This window comes from Pollachius pollachius, assembly GCF_949987615.1.
Source record: "Pollachius pollachius genome assembly, chromosome: 4".
In the NCBI taxonomy this organism is placed as follows: Eukaryota; Metazoa; Chordata; class Actinopteri; order Gadiformes; family Gadidae; genus Pollachius; species Pollachius pollachius.
The window spans coordinates 3,574,461-3,591,186 of NC_136937.1; the positions used below are offsets into that span (position 1 = coordinate 3,574,461).

General features: G+C 47.0%; 1 protein-coding gene across 1 annotated transcript; it reads right to left on the minus strand.

The window, feature by feature from the left end:
• Positions 1-389: 389 nt before the first annotated feature.
• nup50 (nucleoporin 50) lies at positions 390-15,109 on the minus strand. The gene is made up of 8 exons (XM_079735485.1): positions 14,969-15,109; positions 13,747-13,825; positions 12,495-12,575; positions 9,927-10,107; positions 7,867-8,685; positions 7,321-7,405; positions 4,419-4,537; positions 390-1,907 (listed from the first exon to the last, which is right to left on the minus strand). Exons 2-8 carry the CDS (start codon positions 13,813-13,815, stop codon positions 1,708-1,710), a joined length of 1,554 nt encoding a protein of 517 aa, XP_079591611.1. The 5' UTR covers positions 13,816-13,825; positions 14,969-15,109; the 3' UTR covers positions 390-1,707.
• Between the last annotated feature and the right edge of the window lie 1,617 nt (positions 15,110-16,726).

Below are 16,726 nucleotides of genomic sequence, written 5' to 3' on the forward strand. Positions count from 1 at the left end.
TTTGTTCTCTACCTTGTTGGGGGCGTTAACAGCCTTTCACGTTTCAATAGTTCTTTACATTTCCCATCTTCAGATCACCAGTTTATATCTGAATTTCTTTGAAATAATTAGCATATTGTGGATGCTTTCATCCAAATTGTTTTATAATAACTTCTGTTTATCATCCTTAGCGTGCATGTCTAATAAGTTAATTAAACTTTGTAATTCAGAGTGAACCGTAAGAAACCAAATATGTACAATAAGATGCAGTGTTAACATTCCAAGGCCAATCATCAAGGATCCTTATCGCCTATATTCAAAGTTCAGCCGACTTTGGTGAACAATCCAACTGTTCTCTGAGGGATGGCAGGGGGTTCAACAGCCAAATGACAGGGTACACGTGATTGGTGTTTTTTTCTTTTAATAAATGACTTACAAGCCAATGACAACATACCCTTACAAGGCCACCATCTTACGTCACATAAGGGACACTTGGAAAACAATGAAAAACAAAACAATCACCCTATGTTGAATAGAGACACACGAAAACAACCAATCATAACGACGCGTCGCTCTTCATCATGTTCCTTATCACACACACACACACACACGCACACACGCACACACACGGAGGTTAAAAATGTTTCGCCTGTAGAATAAATAGCACACAGCCTCAACACTCTGGACCCCTGACGCACGGATCCAGTTATAATATACTCTAAAAACCTCTGTCACGAGTTAACCGCTTGTGGGAGGAAGAATCAATTTCCTGCAATTTTCTTTTGAAAAATTTGTAAAACCAAACCGACCGAGCATTGTTTAGAGATTACAGTTTCACCCCCCCGCTGCACCCTGTAAAGCTGATTCAGACGCAGACACACACACACAAAATACAACACGCACACGGTCCTGCACACACTTTAGTCGTTAAAATAAAAATAAACGCTAGTTAAGACAACAAAAAAAAAAGATCATGGCAAGTATAAAACATTGAAGTTCAAACATGCTCAGATTCCACCAACCGTCTACAAAAACGGAACCAAATAAAAAAGAACTAACAAACGGTATCGTTTGAAAATAAAAAGGGTTCGTCAGCCCGTGGTTCCTCGTTACAGATAAAAACAGCAGCATGGATGTGGAGACCAGACGGAATGGCGACGGGCAGCGGGAAGGGATGGATCCCACGTCCCGACGGGAGACGAGAACTAAAAACTAGCGTAAATCCACTGCTTTACTGCAGGAGACAAGCGGGGACTCTGCTTTCACAGTTAAAGAACCGACTGGTTGTGAATAACAAAACGTGAGGACAGGAGGGAGGGGGTCATAGTGACGGACAGCTTGACAGAGCTCTGCGTGTACGTGTGTGTGCGCGTGTCTGTGGACGTCGAGATCAAAATAGGTAGTTTAAGTCACACTCGGCCCTTCATTCGACGGCGGCCCCTGGTCCCAGAGACGAGACACGAGACCCCGGGGGCCGAAGGCCGGCAGCTCAATTCTGACCGGGTCCCTTTGAGCAAGCGATGACAAAAAGGAGGGCGGACTTCATGTGTTATGTGAGATTTGTCTGTGCTGTGACGGAGGTGGGTGGAGGTGGGTACCGAGAGGACGAAGATGAGGAGGAGGAAGGGAGGGAGAAGGGAGGTACCGAGAGGACGAAGATGAGGAGGAGGAAGGGAGGGAGGAGGCGAGGGGATGGAGGAAGAGAGCAAAGGCAAGGGGGGGGGGTCTTCAGGCCTTCTTCTCCTCCAGGATCTTGTAGAGGGCGTCGGCGTCCTCCGTGGTCTTGACGCGGATCAGCATGGGCACCGGCACGGTGGGGCTCTTGGGGTCCACCGGCGGGTTGGGCACGCACGCCAGCACCACGTTGTTCTTGCCCATGCGGGAGCTGGGCATGGATGGGGCCAGCACGATGTTGAGCAGGATGTTGCCTGGGGAGGGACACGCAGACAGACAGCGTCATCAAAAGGGGACCAGAGCTGGGGGTTTTGGATGCACGTCATCATGGGGGTGAAGCCGGAATGGGAAACGCGTCGTCTCCGACCTACGGGCGTACGGCCTAACCAGTCGGAACTACGAGAATAGGGAACTACAAGAATACAAATGTATTACAATTATAATGTTTACTTATAAATGTAAATGATGTAGTTCTGAAAAAATTGTCAGTAAGTGAACCGACTACACATTGCTGTCGTAAGAGAACCCTTCAATAAGTACTAGTTACAATGCTAAATTATGTTTCGTATATACCCGGTATCGGCCCATATCAAGTTCAGGAATCGGAAAGGAAAAAAAAAAAATGGTATCGGAAGATCTCTAATAGGGGTTAGGGTGTTTTGCTCAAGGAGGGATGGACATTGGGATTCAAACCCAGAACCTCCAGACTAGGTATCCCTGGCCTTGACTGAGGCCCAGTTGCAGTACCACCCAGCGGCAACTAGAGGACACCCAGCGCCATGTAAAGACCCATTCCATGAAAAACGCATCAAAGCCTGCAAAAGGTTTCTGAGTCTCTGGTCCACCCATCCCCCCTCTCCTGGCCCAAACGACCACTACCCTCACCCATCCTCCACTACAGTAAATAAAACTCCCTGCCTTTTTATTATCCAGTAAAACCTGCTTTATTGAACATTTTAATTCACTAAATATAAAGCCTCTGGTCAGTGAAACTAAATCCCCATGATGTCCCAGTGTTTGAAACATAGAAGAGGGATTTTTGACAAAGCAGTATACACAAAAACGCCCAAAATCAAAGTTGTGGACTTAATGACCCAATGTAAATCCAAGATCGACTCGTTGAGCTTGAGAAAGCCTCTCCTACGAGTCTCCTACGACAGAATAACTCCTACGAGTCTCCTACGACAAAGAAGCCTCTCCTACGAGTCTCCTACGCTAGAGAAGCCTCTCCTACGAGTCCTACGCTAGAGAAGCCTCTCCTACGAGTCCTACGCTAGAGAAGCCTCTCCTATGAGTCTTATGCTAGAGAAGCCTCTCCCACGAGTCTCCTACGCTAGAGAAGCCTCTTCTACGAGTCCTACGCTAGAGAAGCCTCTTCTACGAGTCCTACGCTAGAGAAGCCTCTGCTAAAGTGCGCTCGGAGAGTCGTTTAAGGAGCGACCGACGGCGTGAAGATGATGTACGAGCAGCTGTTAATACATCTCAGCTCCCCCCCCCCCGGTTCAGCTCCTCAAGGCCAACACACACACACACACACACACACACACACACACACACACACACACACCTTTAGTCCTGGGGTAATTTATTAAGTCCTTGGGTAAAATACAGCAACAGACAAACAGATTTACGACGGCATCACTGTCAAAGATGTGGTCTGCTTCTTTTGTCTAGCCTTCCTTCTTGCTGTTTTGTAAATGACCTACCAGAGTGGATAAATTGAACGTCTAACTAGTGGTTTTAATATTTGACCCTGCATTTACACCAAAATAGTCAAATCGATCAGCCATTGACGGGCGGGCTCGGATACGGTAACCAATGAGAACGTACACCAGACCACATAGCTCTTGTGTTGGCCAACCGGCAGGAGGTCAGAACGCCACATGGCCAGACCGAAATAAAAGGGGTGCGGCCCGCACTTAAAAGCCGTGCGAGGAGGCCCTGCTCGCTCAGAGGCCCTGCTCGCTCAGAGGCCCTGCTCGCTCAGAGGCCTAGGCACTGATTGGATCCAGCGGGTCTATTTGTGACCTGTGGGTCCTACGACCTTGTTGGACCTCCGAACCGACCACTCAGAGCCAAGCCCCCGATTTGATTCAGTGAGTCGGCGAATCTGAACTTTCCTCCTCAATAGATTCCATCGGTAAAGATCACTTTGGATAAATTGGCCAAAAACGAGTGCTGAGAAAATTATTGCCTCAGTATTATCAGAATATGGAAATAAAACGCCTACAACCCAGTATAATATAATGAGGTACAGTTCTGCTATGCTATTTAAATACTCAATTATACCCCTCAGTAAGAAACTAAAATCATGAACATTTCTACACCACATTTAAGATCCTCACTTTCTTCCAATGTTATTTATTTTTATTTTATTGGATTTTTTTAGGCCATTATTATATATCACATAAACCAGTTCTTCCCAGTCTGATTCAAGGCCTTGTAAAGCAAAGACGGACGAACATAAAGGCTGACGGTCTATGAAGGTCTATGCATTGCATCACGTCCCCCCGTCATGTATAGCCAAGACATTCAATGTTTCCTTTCTGAAGACCAGGACTACATTACATAACTGGCATGCAACGTTCACATCACATCACTCACGTTAGGCTGCCTTGATTGTGACACACACACACACACACACACACACACACACACACACAGAGAGAGACAGAGACAGAGAGAGACACACAGGGACAGAGAGACACACAGAGACAGCGAGACAGAGACACACACACAGAGAGAGACAGAGACCAAGAACTCACCCAGGTTTGTGTCTGCGCGGATCACCAGCTGTGTGCGTCCCTCGGCAGTGGGCTTCAGGTGCAGCGTGCCCACGCCCTTCTCCTTGAACTCGGCGTCCTTCTTGTAGAACAGCTTACACCTGCGGAGGGATCAGCGTTAGAACATCCACTGACCTCTTCCTCCTCAAACGCTGGAGCGCAACCTGGTTATGTGCTCACTGCAGACCGGAGGGTTCTCAAAATCGTGTGAGAGAGACGACCTTACGACGATGAAGACCGCAGTCCATTACCCATACTACCAGACTATTTAGTAGGCCAGAAGATTTAGTGTGTCCCAATACATAGTATGGAACAGGCAGTATGCCAAAATTACCAGGATGTTGTACTAGAACCCGTTGCATCTCGCAAGATTGCCATCCAGCCGGCTTTTTGCCATTCCGACCCACAATCCTTTGCGCAGCAGAGTATACGTCGTATCGACTGAGCCTGCGAAAGTCGATGGCAGGCACTACAGGTGTGTAATCAGTGCATACTTTGTAAGGGTAGCTGCAGTACGTACGACAAGTAAAAAGAAAAAGTACGCGATTTGGAACGCAGCCACAGCCTGCACCAGCCTAGGATACCTGCAGCGTATCACAAGCCATCTGGTAACTACGTGATCCAGGTTAACAATACTCTTTACACAAAGGCATACTCGTAGGACCCCTCTTACGCACTTATTTTGAGTCTTACGTCCTTGCGATTAGAAATAGTAATTAGCATTGTGTAGCGTCTTAGACCTAGCTATACGAGGAAATGGCTAAACCTAGCAATTTTTAGTGCCTGGCACTTGTTTCTATGAACATCCTTACTGTAGAATCAGAATCACTTTTACTACATCTTATTGTACTAGAACACAAGAGTATAATTCTTAAGCTTGGTTCCTCAACAGCCATACACAGCAACAGACAAGAGATAGATTGCAATTTCACCTTCTTCTGGCAAATTTACTTATTTTAAAGCCACTTTGGATAAAGCGTCGGCCAAACTCCCTGAATGTAAATGTAACAAAGGTGTTTCTCATTACACTAATCTGCTCTGTTCACGCAGCAGGGAACGGGTCACAGACGGACCTAGTGAATTAACACACAGGGCCCTGGTATATGAGAGTGGCTGACCCATAACGAGTGTTTAGAGCAGCACCTGAGGTTTTCCCTATGAAAGCACCTCGGCATAAAGTGTCCATCTTCATCGGCACACCTGATTGGTCGCCAATGAGGCCCGGCCCATCGTCCAATAAAATCTGTCGTACCCGTTGGTCTGCTTGTGACCTTAGCCCTTATTCTAGAGACCCTTTAAGGCCTCAGTGAAAACACAAAATGGTATTCCTTCAGCGGCTTCTTCTAATCCGTCCCGTTTACGACTGATGGTTATCTTTAGGAGTACTAAAGCCAATCCAAGAGGACACTGCTGCCTCAGACAGCATGATCCCAGTAGAGACAGTGACCCCACCCTCTACAGGCTCCCGTGATACCGCTGCAGTACGTGGACTAGAACACAACGAGAAGCTTCGGTAACGCTTTATAATAAGGTGCCATAATAAATAGCAAACTAGTCATTACCTAACCCTTTGTTAATATTTGTTAATTGTTACTAAAATATCTATTTGGCACAAGTTAATAGTTTTTTTCATCATTAATTAAATATTAGTTGTTTGCATAACCCTAACCCAACCCTAACACACGGCCCTACCCCTAACACATGACCCTACCCCTAACACACGGCCCTACCCCTAACACACGGCCCTAACCCTAACACACGGCCTTAACCCTACCCAGTGACCCTAACCCTACCCAGCGACACTAACCCTAACACACGGCCCTAACCCTAACACATGACCCTACCCCTAACACACGGCCCTACCCCTAACACACGGCCCTACCCCTAACACACGGCCCTACCCCTAACACACGGCCCTAACCCTAACACACGGCCCTAACCCTAACCCTAACACACGGCCCTACCCCTAACACACGGCCCTACCCCTAACACACGGCCCTACCCCTAACACACGGCCCTAACCCTAACACACGGCCCTAACCCTAACACACGGCCTTAACCCTACCCAGCGACCCTAACCCTACCCAGCGACACTAACCCTAACACACGGCCCTAACCCTAACACACGGCCCTACCCCTAACACACGGCCCTAACCCTAACACACGGCCCTAACCCTAACACACGGCCCTACCCCTAACACACGGCCCTAACCCTACCCAGCGACCCTAACCCTACCCAGCGACACTAACCCTAACACACGGCCCTAACCCTAACACACGGCCCTACCCCTAACACACGGCCCTACCCCTAACACACGGCCCTACCCCTAACACACGGCCCTACCCCTAACACACGGCCCTACCCCTAACACACGGCCCTAACCCTAACCCTAACATACGGCCCTAACCCTAACCCTAACACACGGCCCTAACCCTACCCAGCGGCCCTAACCCTACCCAGCAACCCTAACCCTACCCAGCGACCCTAACCCTACCCAGCGACCCTAACCCTACCCAGCGACCCTAACCCTACCCAGCAACCCTAACCCTACCCAGCGACACACTGTGGTCAGTGAAAAACTTGTGCCAAATAGATATTTTAGTAACAATAAACAAATATTAACAAAGGGTTAGGTATTTATTATGGCACCTCATTATAAAGTGTTACGAAGCTTCTTCTGCACGGCTCCATCTTACCCACTATTTGACCCAACACTACCTTAAATCACAAGCTCAACGTCACGTTTTCACCACAGCACAGCATCCCATACACACAGACCCATTTGTTTTTATGAAACAGCCTGTGGTCCGTCTGTCTGTCTGTCCTAACGTTTTCCCCGACAGACACCAGGAGACGTCCGTGAGGTGGACAGGAGATGCCTACCTCTGGGAGTAGAAGGCATCCTTCTCCTTGATCTCCCTGACCTCCACTTTGGGTGGCTCGTCGGAATCCTCCTCTCCGTTCTCATCTGCAGGAGACAAACAGCAGCCTCTTACACATTTGCCCAGACCCAGCGCTGCCTTGCATTCTGTGGTGAACTCAGTGATTAATCGCCCGAGAGGGGCAGTTGTGACAGACACACAGCAGCGTGTTAAACGTCCTGCTGATAACGCTTACGTCAGGACCGAGTATTCACTCTCAATAGTTGACCCAAAATAAGCCCAGATTGTTATGCTTTGAATTCACATTTCTATAGGATCCATCAGTGGGATTTGCAATTCAAACCGGGTACATTTAATCCTTTTAAACTACATCGGAGGCTCCCCTTCGTTTATAAAAACATCCTCAAACCCAGGGATCCCAAACATAGAGCCACATCAGCCCTCGCTCTGTGCTGTGCTCTCCCCTTCTAACGATCCAACACAACCACAGCCAGAGTGGGGTGAACCCAGTCCAAGGAGCCCGCTGCCACCGCCACCGCTGCCGTACCTGTGGTGGTGGGCTGGGCCGCCTCTGCCTTCGCCCCGCCGAACGAGAAGGGTAGAGCCGACGTGGTGGTGGCACCTCCGAACAGGGAGCCCTGGCCTGGGGCAGAGGAGAAGGAGAAGCTGGGGGAGACGGCGGTGCCTCCGCCGCCTGACGCCAACGGCCCCAGGGCCGCGCTGTCCAGCTTCTGGCCGAAGTTAAACGTCACGCCGGCGGGGACGGGCGCCGCGCCGGCGGGGACGGGCGCCGCGCCGGCCGGGCTGCTGCCCTTGTCGGCGGCGCCGTCCCGGGCGAAGGAGAACAAAGACGCCGGCGTCTTCAGCGGGGCGCCCGCCGCGGGCGAGGAGAAGGAGGGCACCGCCGTCGCCGCTGACGAGGAGGAGGAGGAGGAAGGAGAAGCGTCGGCGGAGGCGGAAGAAGAAGAAGAAGAGGAAGAGGAGGCTGGCAGTGCCCCCCCCGCCTGCTTCTCTCCCCCTGGCGCGTTGCCATGGGAACCCCCGTCGGTGGCGGCCGCCGCTGTGGCGCCGTACTTCCTCTCGATGCTGGCCAGGTGCTGCTCGTAGTCCCTGAAGATGGGGTTGAGGTCGCACAGCGGGTTGCCGTTGACGTGCTTGACGATCCAGTCGCGCACCGAGCAGTTGAGCGCCGTGAGCTGCCGGCTGTACTCCTTGTTGTTACCGACGGCAACGCTGCCGCCGCCGCTAATGCCGCTGCCGAGAGCGCCGGGGCTCTGAGTGGAGCTGGGGGCGGAGCCATTGGTGGTGACGTCACCGGCGGTGGTGGAGGAGGAGGAGGAGGAGGAGGGGCCGTTGAATGTTAAACCTGAGAGGGAACAGAGGGGAGGGGAGGTGGGAGGAGGAGAGGGAGATTCAAGGGAGAACGTTAGCCAGGCAGCGTTCCTGTCGACCAGATATACCCCCGGGGGGGGGAGAGAGAGAGAGAGAGAGAGAGAGAGAGAGAGAGAGACCGGCGCACATTTCAGGGGACTGGGGGAGGGGTTTGCTTAAAAGGGGTCTGCATCCGAAAGAAAAAAAAAAGACACCCCACCCCCGCAACCTCCTTTCCTCCTCCCACACACACACACACACACACAAACACACACACACACACACACACACACACACACACAGAGAGACAGCGAGGAGGAGATCCCGGCTGGAAGTGCTGCTGCAGCTCCTCTCCACGTGCCCTCCGGCTACAATGTCATGAAATGGCACCACACACACGCGCACACACACACACACACACATACATACACACACACCAACTCGATTACATATCTTCACTGGACGGCGAGTGCGCAGACAAAAGGTTACTCAATGATACGCCTTCCCCCCACCGTCCCTCAGTGGCCGGGCGGAGATAGTGATGAATTACCTTCAATGTGACGCTACTAGTAAAGCAAGGACATGCAGTATGTCCGGATTTGCCAAAATTATATTCTATTTCCCTCAGGTCGTAATACTTTTGATGTCCCAACAAAGGCTTTTTTTGGTGGGTTTTTAATGCTTATTGTAGTAATATGCACTGCCAGTATGGATAGACCTCTGGTCTAAATACAGGTGCTATCTCAGGACACGCATCAATTATTCAAATGCATTTCCTGCATAAGAAAAATCACAACTCAACACACTGAATAGCACATGAACCGATTTAAGATCCAAATATATACCCCCTGTATCCTTAACTCCTCATCTGAAATGTGCCCTGGCCCTGTAACATTAACAGAACGCAAGAAACAGCACACAGGGAGAGGGAGCGCTCACACCCACGCAGCTCAAAACGCTGGAGCAGGGCATTAACACAGTCAGCGTTAGGCAATCAACTCCCACTGGAGGTGCCACCACCCGTGTGAGGAAAGCAGGCACTCACGGCCTCGCAACACGCCTCCAACCAAAGTGCCCACCGAACGGCGTACATTGTTAGAACAATTATGTTGTTCTGCAGATTAACTGGTGTATACTTGATACAATGCAAAGCAAGTGGTTGGGTGGGAGACACACACACACACGCACACACACGATAACGTCAATCGTTAAGAAAAGAAAGCGCTACAAACTCACCGGGGGCGGTGGTGGACGAGAAGCCCCCGAACGGAGTGCTGCCATTGGACAGCCCCGCCAGCCCCTTGAAGCCGCCGCCGCCGTTCCCGAAGCCGGAGAACCCGGTGGCGGGGGCGGCGCTGGACCCCGATGACATCAGGGAGAAGCCCTTAAAGCCTTTGAAGGCACCGGGGTTCTCACTCTGAAACAGGGAGAACAAGCGCGTCAGGACGGACGCTCAGGATGTTTATTTTTTACCAAATTTTATTTTACACTTAATGCACCGGAGGTCAGTGACAAACGACATTTTGGTTTTTCTATTTGTCTTGTACATTTTTTGTAATGGACAATAAAGCTGACTTTGACTTTTGGTCTGACTCTTAAAAAGAGGATTAAATCTGAGGAGAACCAAGTGGAAATGATTGTCTTTGTTTCCGAGCCTTGGGCTTAAGAGAAAGGAATATTCCACTGCACCTAAAATATTCATTTTCATCACCATTAGGGATGGGCATCGAAAACCAGTTCTATCAAGGACCCGGTTCCACTTTTTTCAAAACCCGAAAATCATTAACTTTTGGGCTTATCGATACCACTATCGAGTCCCGTCGTTCATTTATTATTATTTTTGTCCCGTAGGTCCTGAAACGTAATGTTGTGTCTCTCGAGTCGCGTCACAGCATTTAAATTTAATCATTGCAATCACTGCAGCGTGTCCAACAATGTTTTTGAATGGATTTGTGAGCAAACAGGTACTACAAGTAAAACAAGTGATGTCTGGCAGTTAACTTTGCTCGCGAGGATGGCTGAACGGGCGAAAAGGGCGAAAATCATTTACTGTAAAGGGGGGGAACACAACCTCAATGGCCAAGCACATTAGCACCGTGCATCAAATAAAGGCCAAATGCAGAACCTTCGACTGTCTCCGAGTTGAAAAGACTGTCTCCTCCTTCTCCTGCCGCACCACAGACGGCCCGTCTTAATCATCCACTAAAGGGTATGAGCGGTAATCGCACAGACATTGTCGATAGTCCCGTCAGCTAAATAAAGTAATCCAATTGGGAAATCGGTGTTGTAATCGGCAGCATACAAGCTAGTTATCTTAAAAAAGTAAATAAAGTTTACAAAAAGCTGAGTGATGATGGGTTGAGCTTGGCTCAACCCATGATGCGTTCAAATGTAACAAAGAAACTGTAAATTGAGTTTTTCGTGAGAAACATGAGTAATACTGTATTACTCATGTTGCTATATTACTTACTTATACATTACTAATACAGTTGTATAGTGCTCTAATAATTTTAGTATATAAAATTAAAACTACTGATGTCAATATTTATTAAGAATTACACATTTAATTTAAAATACAATTATTTATTTCCTGAATATTTTCCTCATCACTAAAAATGCGTCGTATTTCCACCAATTAATAGAAAAGTACCGATAGTGGTATCGATAAAGACTTGGATTGTTAAGAAGTATCGAAAATGGTGTCGATATCAATAAATATTAATGATCCCCATCCCTAATCACTAGGGGTGCAACGGATCACAAAACTCACGGTTCGGATCGCGTCATGGTTTTTGAGTCACGGGTCGGCTCATTTTCGGATGAACAACAACAAAAAAGATAACAAGACAAATGTGACTTTAAATAAAATCTTCAAATGTGTAAAAACAAAATAAAGTGAAAAATTAGGTAATAATCCTGCTTCATTTAAGCACAGTCAATAATTTAAAAAATTGCAATCTGAGGCATTATCCCTTCTTTTTAACATGGATTGTAAATAATCCCTAACCCTGGATTTACAACTTTAAATTCAGGATGTCTGCATTGCCTGGGGAGAGTCTACACTCTCCCCAGGCAATGCAGACATACTCATCTTCTTCTTTTTTTCCATCAAGTATGGCATTCTCAGTCTACCTTTATGCATCCTTAAGCAAGACACTAACCGCAATCTTCCCATTATTAGTTGCATCTGAATTCGGTGGGGAGGATAAAATAATCTGCTAATGAATCAATTGTAAGTAAGAAAACAAATTGTCCACTCATCAACCTTTTATACAGTCTCTACAATCTTTAGAGAAGTTGAGGGACGTGCTTCTGAGTTTAAAGCACCATCAAACCAGATTAATTTGACCTGATTCATTCAGATCGATTAGTTCTGGTCCTGAATTCAAGACTTCTTTGTTGTCTATCGCAAACCATCTTGTTCTTGATTGTATATACATTCACTTTTAGATTATAAGTAGGCTCAGTACTTCGACATGTTATATGGTGTGTTCTTTAATTTAATTTCTCCTTCATTTTGTGGATAGGCGACACTTGTATTAAAATATGTAGTAGGTATGGTGTGGGATGGTGGGGGAGCCCTTATGTGTACGTCCTTCTTAGTTAAGTTAACATGTAGATTGTTTTTTGTTTTGTTTTTTGTGCCCGAGGACCCCCTTGAGAACTAGATTCTTTATCTCAAGGGGATTAACCTTAATATATTGGTATACAAGCATACTATACTATGTTATAGTATACTACTATACTAGGGATATCCCCTTGAGGTGACATGTGACATGTGAGTGAAGAATTCTGGGACGTTACCTCTCCAATATTCCTACGCTTGGCCTTCTTGATTGGTCGGTTCTTCAGCACATCAACACTGGCGATGGAAAAGGTCCCTGCCTGTTGGACACAGGAGAAATTAGCACTAGCATTAATCGCAACCCTGTGGCACAATGGTTAGCACAGTCGCCTCACAGCAAGAAGTTCTTTGGTTCGAACCCCCAGAGACAGACGTTTGTGTGTTCTCCCTGTTTTCGAGTTGGTTACTTCCGGGTGCGCTGGTTTTATCCCACACCCTACATGTTGAGTTAATAGTCCTGTCGCTGCCCTTGACCAAGTCTCCAGTCATAGGGCTAGAGTTAGGCCCTGCACTGTGGCTGCTCTAAGGTAAACACTCCTAGTGGTGATGGTATAATACTGATAGTGTTGGTAAAATGCTCCTAGTGCTGCAGCTAGTGATGGCTCATTGCTCTTAGAGCAGATGGTCAGAGGCTCCTGGTGCTGCTAGTGATGGCTAAGTGCTGCTAGTGATGTTTAAATGCTCCTAGGGTTGTTACTGATAGTTAAATGCTCTTAATGCTGCCGGTGAAGGTTAAATGCTTGTAGTGTTGCAGGTAATAAACCATATTCTTCAACTGTTCATACTTGTTGTATGGCTTTCTTGTTGCCGTTATAAACAACATAATATCAGGATATTACAATCTGGAAGAAATTCATTCACAACAACCCATTATCAATTTGCATCTAGAAAGTATTATGCCATGCGATTCAATTAGAAGCTGCTTGTGGTGTTGTTAATGTGCTGTGAGGCGCTGTGCAGCATCCTGGGTAACCATGGGTAACCAGGTGTGGGGATAAGTTAGAAGCTAGCTGGAAAACAGAAACAGACACCTAACAACTTTTTACTCCACTTTTCCACTTGGACACCAAAGGATTTTAGATGGGGCAATGTGACATTGCAGATTTAGCCATCACCAGAATATAACTATTCATTGATGTATTTAGATGCAGGCTAAACATGTATATGAGACTAGTAGTCTACACCTCTTTATCTGCACTCTAAATACTTTGGTAACCAAGAATTTAATAAAATCAATATGCATAAACCGTTAATACATGGAGTCCACTGTCATTTTCCTCAAGATGTGGATAGCATCACTAATGTTACTTAAAACTGTTAACAAATACTACAAGTACACTTGTAATATGAAAGTGTCAGTGTTTGCATTGAATGTAAACCAAGCAATGAAATAATTGTCACCCCTTTATTATTGGGTTAGGGTTCACTCACCTCCTCTCCTTCTTCCTCCTGATCCCAGTTCCTGTCGGTCAACTCCTTATCAGCGATTCGTTTGGCCATCACAGCTGTTCTGTGGAACAAGTTGAAGCATGCAGTTAACTTTCCAATTCAAAATAACAGTTTACATTGGACGAGTTAACCTACTGCAATGGCTGGAAAATCGGTAGACAACTTATGACGTGACAGTGTCAGACAGTTAAATGACGTGTCACACGTCATTTAAATTAATGCTTTTACCTAGCCATAAATCATATGATTATCAGGTTGGCTACACAAGCAGATCACATGTGTAAATTAAAGAAACCTTTGAAATACATTATTTAGATCTAGGGAAGATATTATAGTAGTAAGGGTAAAACTGTCACACTTCATTGATATCGATGCTATTACCTATCCACATCATATGATTATTAAGGTATCCACTTGGAGTGGATTGGATATAAGTTAAGTCGATGTATAACTCGATGTTATACATCAAAGTCTGTCTAACTGATGTCTCACAGTGCAGGAGACCTTATCTACCAAAATCAGTCACAGCAGAACCCATGATAATGTAGTTCATTGTATTTATTTATGACGAGTGAACAAATGTGTGTTGCATGAAGCTCCACAGTATACGCCTCCCTGCATCTGTCCCTCATGGCGAGGCCAAACTCAACACCAGGTTCACGTTGCCGGTGTCCTGCGACTCTGCTACAATATCAGTTATGCGCGTGCGCACGCATGCGCACCAGTCACAACCTCGGACTCGTTAGGCTACTTCAACCGTTCTCTCCCTCATTAAAGATCTCCTCTGTTAAATAACAACATGACACGCTGTAGAAGCGTTAGTGCGTCTGATTATCCCACGTAAGTGTATATTTTCAAGAACTTGAATGATGCCATAGATCGTCAAAAAGCCGGACAGCGACGCGTTGCTAACCCGCTAGCCCCGGGTTAGCAACCGGGTCACCATCACACACCAACACGCTGAGGAGGTCCACTACGGAGCGGTATACTGCGGTCACATAGTCGGGACGGGGCATCGACACTATCCGCTTTACATCACCGGCGTGTATCGATAACGTGGTTTTCGTGAAATGAAGTGATACTTTGTGAGAGGCCAAAAACTTGGCCCACTCACAAACACACACAGACTCCGCTAACATTTTAAAGCTATCGTGCGTCAAGCGGTTATTGGTTTTGGATTAAAATAAAGTTAAAAAAAACATACCCTTTCAGGAAGTTTAAATTCCTGTTATTATATCTTAAATGTGAGGCAGGTCCAGACACTCCCCTGACGGAAACTGTGACGACGTTGTTTCAAACTAAAATTTTAAACAAGCCTCTGTCACGCCGCCATTTTGCAGAACGGGATATCCGCGATTTACGCGCTCCACCTTTTTGGTCATGCGCACTGCGTATAACAGGCTTGGGCCATGGGATATGTAGTCAATCATGTAGGACGTTTTATAAGGCCATATTTGCGCTTTAAATAAGAAGAAGATGCACGTGTGTTGAACTGCGTGAAGAATACACAGTTACTTTTCAAAATGTACTTGTTGTTTTCCACCACAATTTAGAGAATACGTGTGTGTGTGTGTGTCTCTGTTCATCTCTCTCCCTCTCTCTCTCCTCACTCTCAGTCACCCTTTTTTCTCTCTGATCTAATCTATCCATATATATATTTCACTTGGATAAGTTAAATATGTTTGTTCAACTTATAATGGGAAAAATAATGTCAACAAAACGAGGTCAATGACTTGAATCAATACATTTCAGGATTTCAGAGGCAGGTCATTGTAAACAGTCACCTTATATGCATGCATTCAATGGCCCTCTGATCGGGCCTGTCAGTGGTCCTCGCAGGGACCCCCTACAGTACAAAGACACTCCCTTTAGCGATAGTCAATTTGAGATAAGCCAGCATGCCAATCCATTACAGCCCTTACTGGATTTCAGTCGCCACTGGGCCTCAGAGCTTGTTATAAATGGGGATGCACATAAGAGCTCTGGGGATTGTGGGTAAAAAAGAGAGCAGATGGCTGTTCTCCAAACTCGCAGGATCCTCAAGACCGCCTTGCCAAACAGGAACAGGTGCGGGAGAAAGTGGGAAGAGAGCTAGGGGCCCTCGCGCTCGCTAGCATCAGACCCCTGACCAGCTGGCCAGGGAAAAATGGAAAAACTCTTGGCATCGGAAAAGAGGGAAACCTGTATCATGCATGTAGGAAGGAACCCGCCATGCAAAACACTTAACAGGCCTACCGAATGTAGGTTCACAAGAATACAAAAAAGATAGGTTCTTCAAAGGGGTTCTTCTTAAGTATTCTAGAGTCGTACCACACACATTACCGATATTAAGCGCAGTGCCTTTTCACAAAAGCACTACGTTTTTTCGTCTCATCTTTTTTTAAACTGCTCGCATTTTGGCACAACAAGACTACGAATCCCAGGGTGCCATTGGACAAAAGAAGGTCTGGCCCGGCCCGCTGAGCTGAGAGAATTACAGTGGGTCAGGGCTAAGATGGAGGGGAGGAGGGGGGGGCCCCAACCGCTCTACAGGAGCCGGGGCCTCTCCGCTGGTTCACTCTGTGAAGTCTGCTCGTCAGCCAATGGGAGGAGGGGGCTGCTCTGGCCTGGGCCGATCTCAGCAGGGTCGGGCGGAGAATCACACTTCAAGGTTGTAGGGAGAATCAAAGCTTGTGTATTCCGTGTGAGCGTTGATGAAGTATTGATCAAGGGACCGTGGAGAGGCGATGTTGGACGTCGGTGATCACTGCAAACGGTGCACCTGCTCAGCCTGCTGCATCCGATTGGCCCTTGTGTAGCAAGGAGTGGAATCACTGTTATAGTGTTTACTGCATGTATCATTTATTCTGTTTCATATAGTCTCCGATTGTAGTTTGAAAACCATATATCTATTTTCGTATGCCATTATCAGGTTATTGGCAACAACTATTTAATGAACCATCTTTTTTAATTGATGTATTTT

What these genes read in the sequence shown, in the direction of transcription:
- nup50 (XM_079735485.1), bottom strand. Translation starts at nt 13,815, where the DNA reads ATGGCCAAACGAATCGCTGATAAGGAGTTGACCGACAGGAACTGGGAT. An exon ending in AGGAGGAAGAAGGAGAGGAG is followed by an intron (nt 12,576 to 13,746) that starts GTGAGTGAACCC and finishes TGTGTCCAACAG; the next exon opens with GCAGGGACCTTTTCCATCGC. An exon ending in GATGCCTTCTACTCCCAGAG is followed by an intron (nt 4,538 to 7,320) that starts GTAGGCATCTCC and finishes ATCCCTCCGCAG; the next exon opens with GTGTAAGCTGTTCTACAAGA.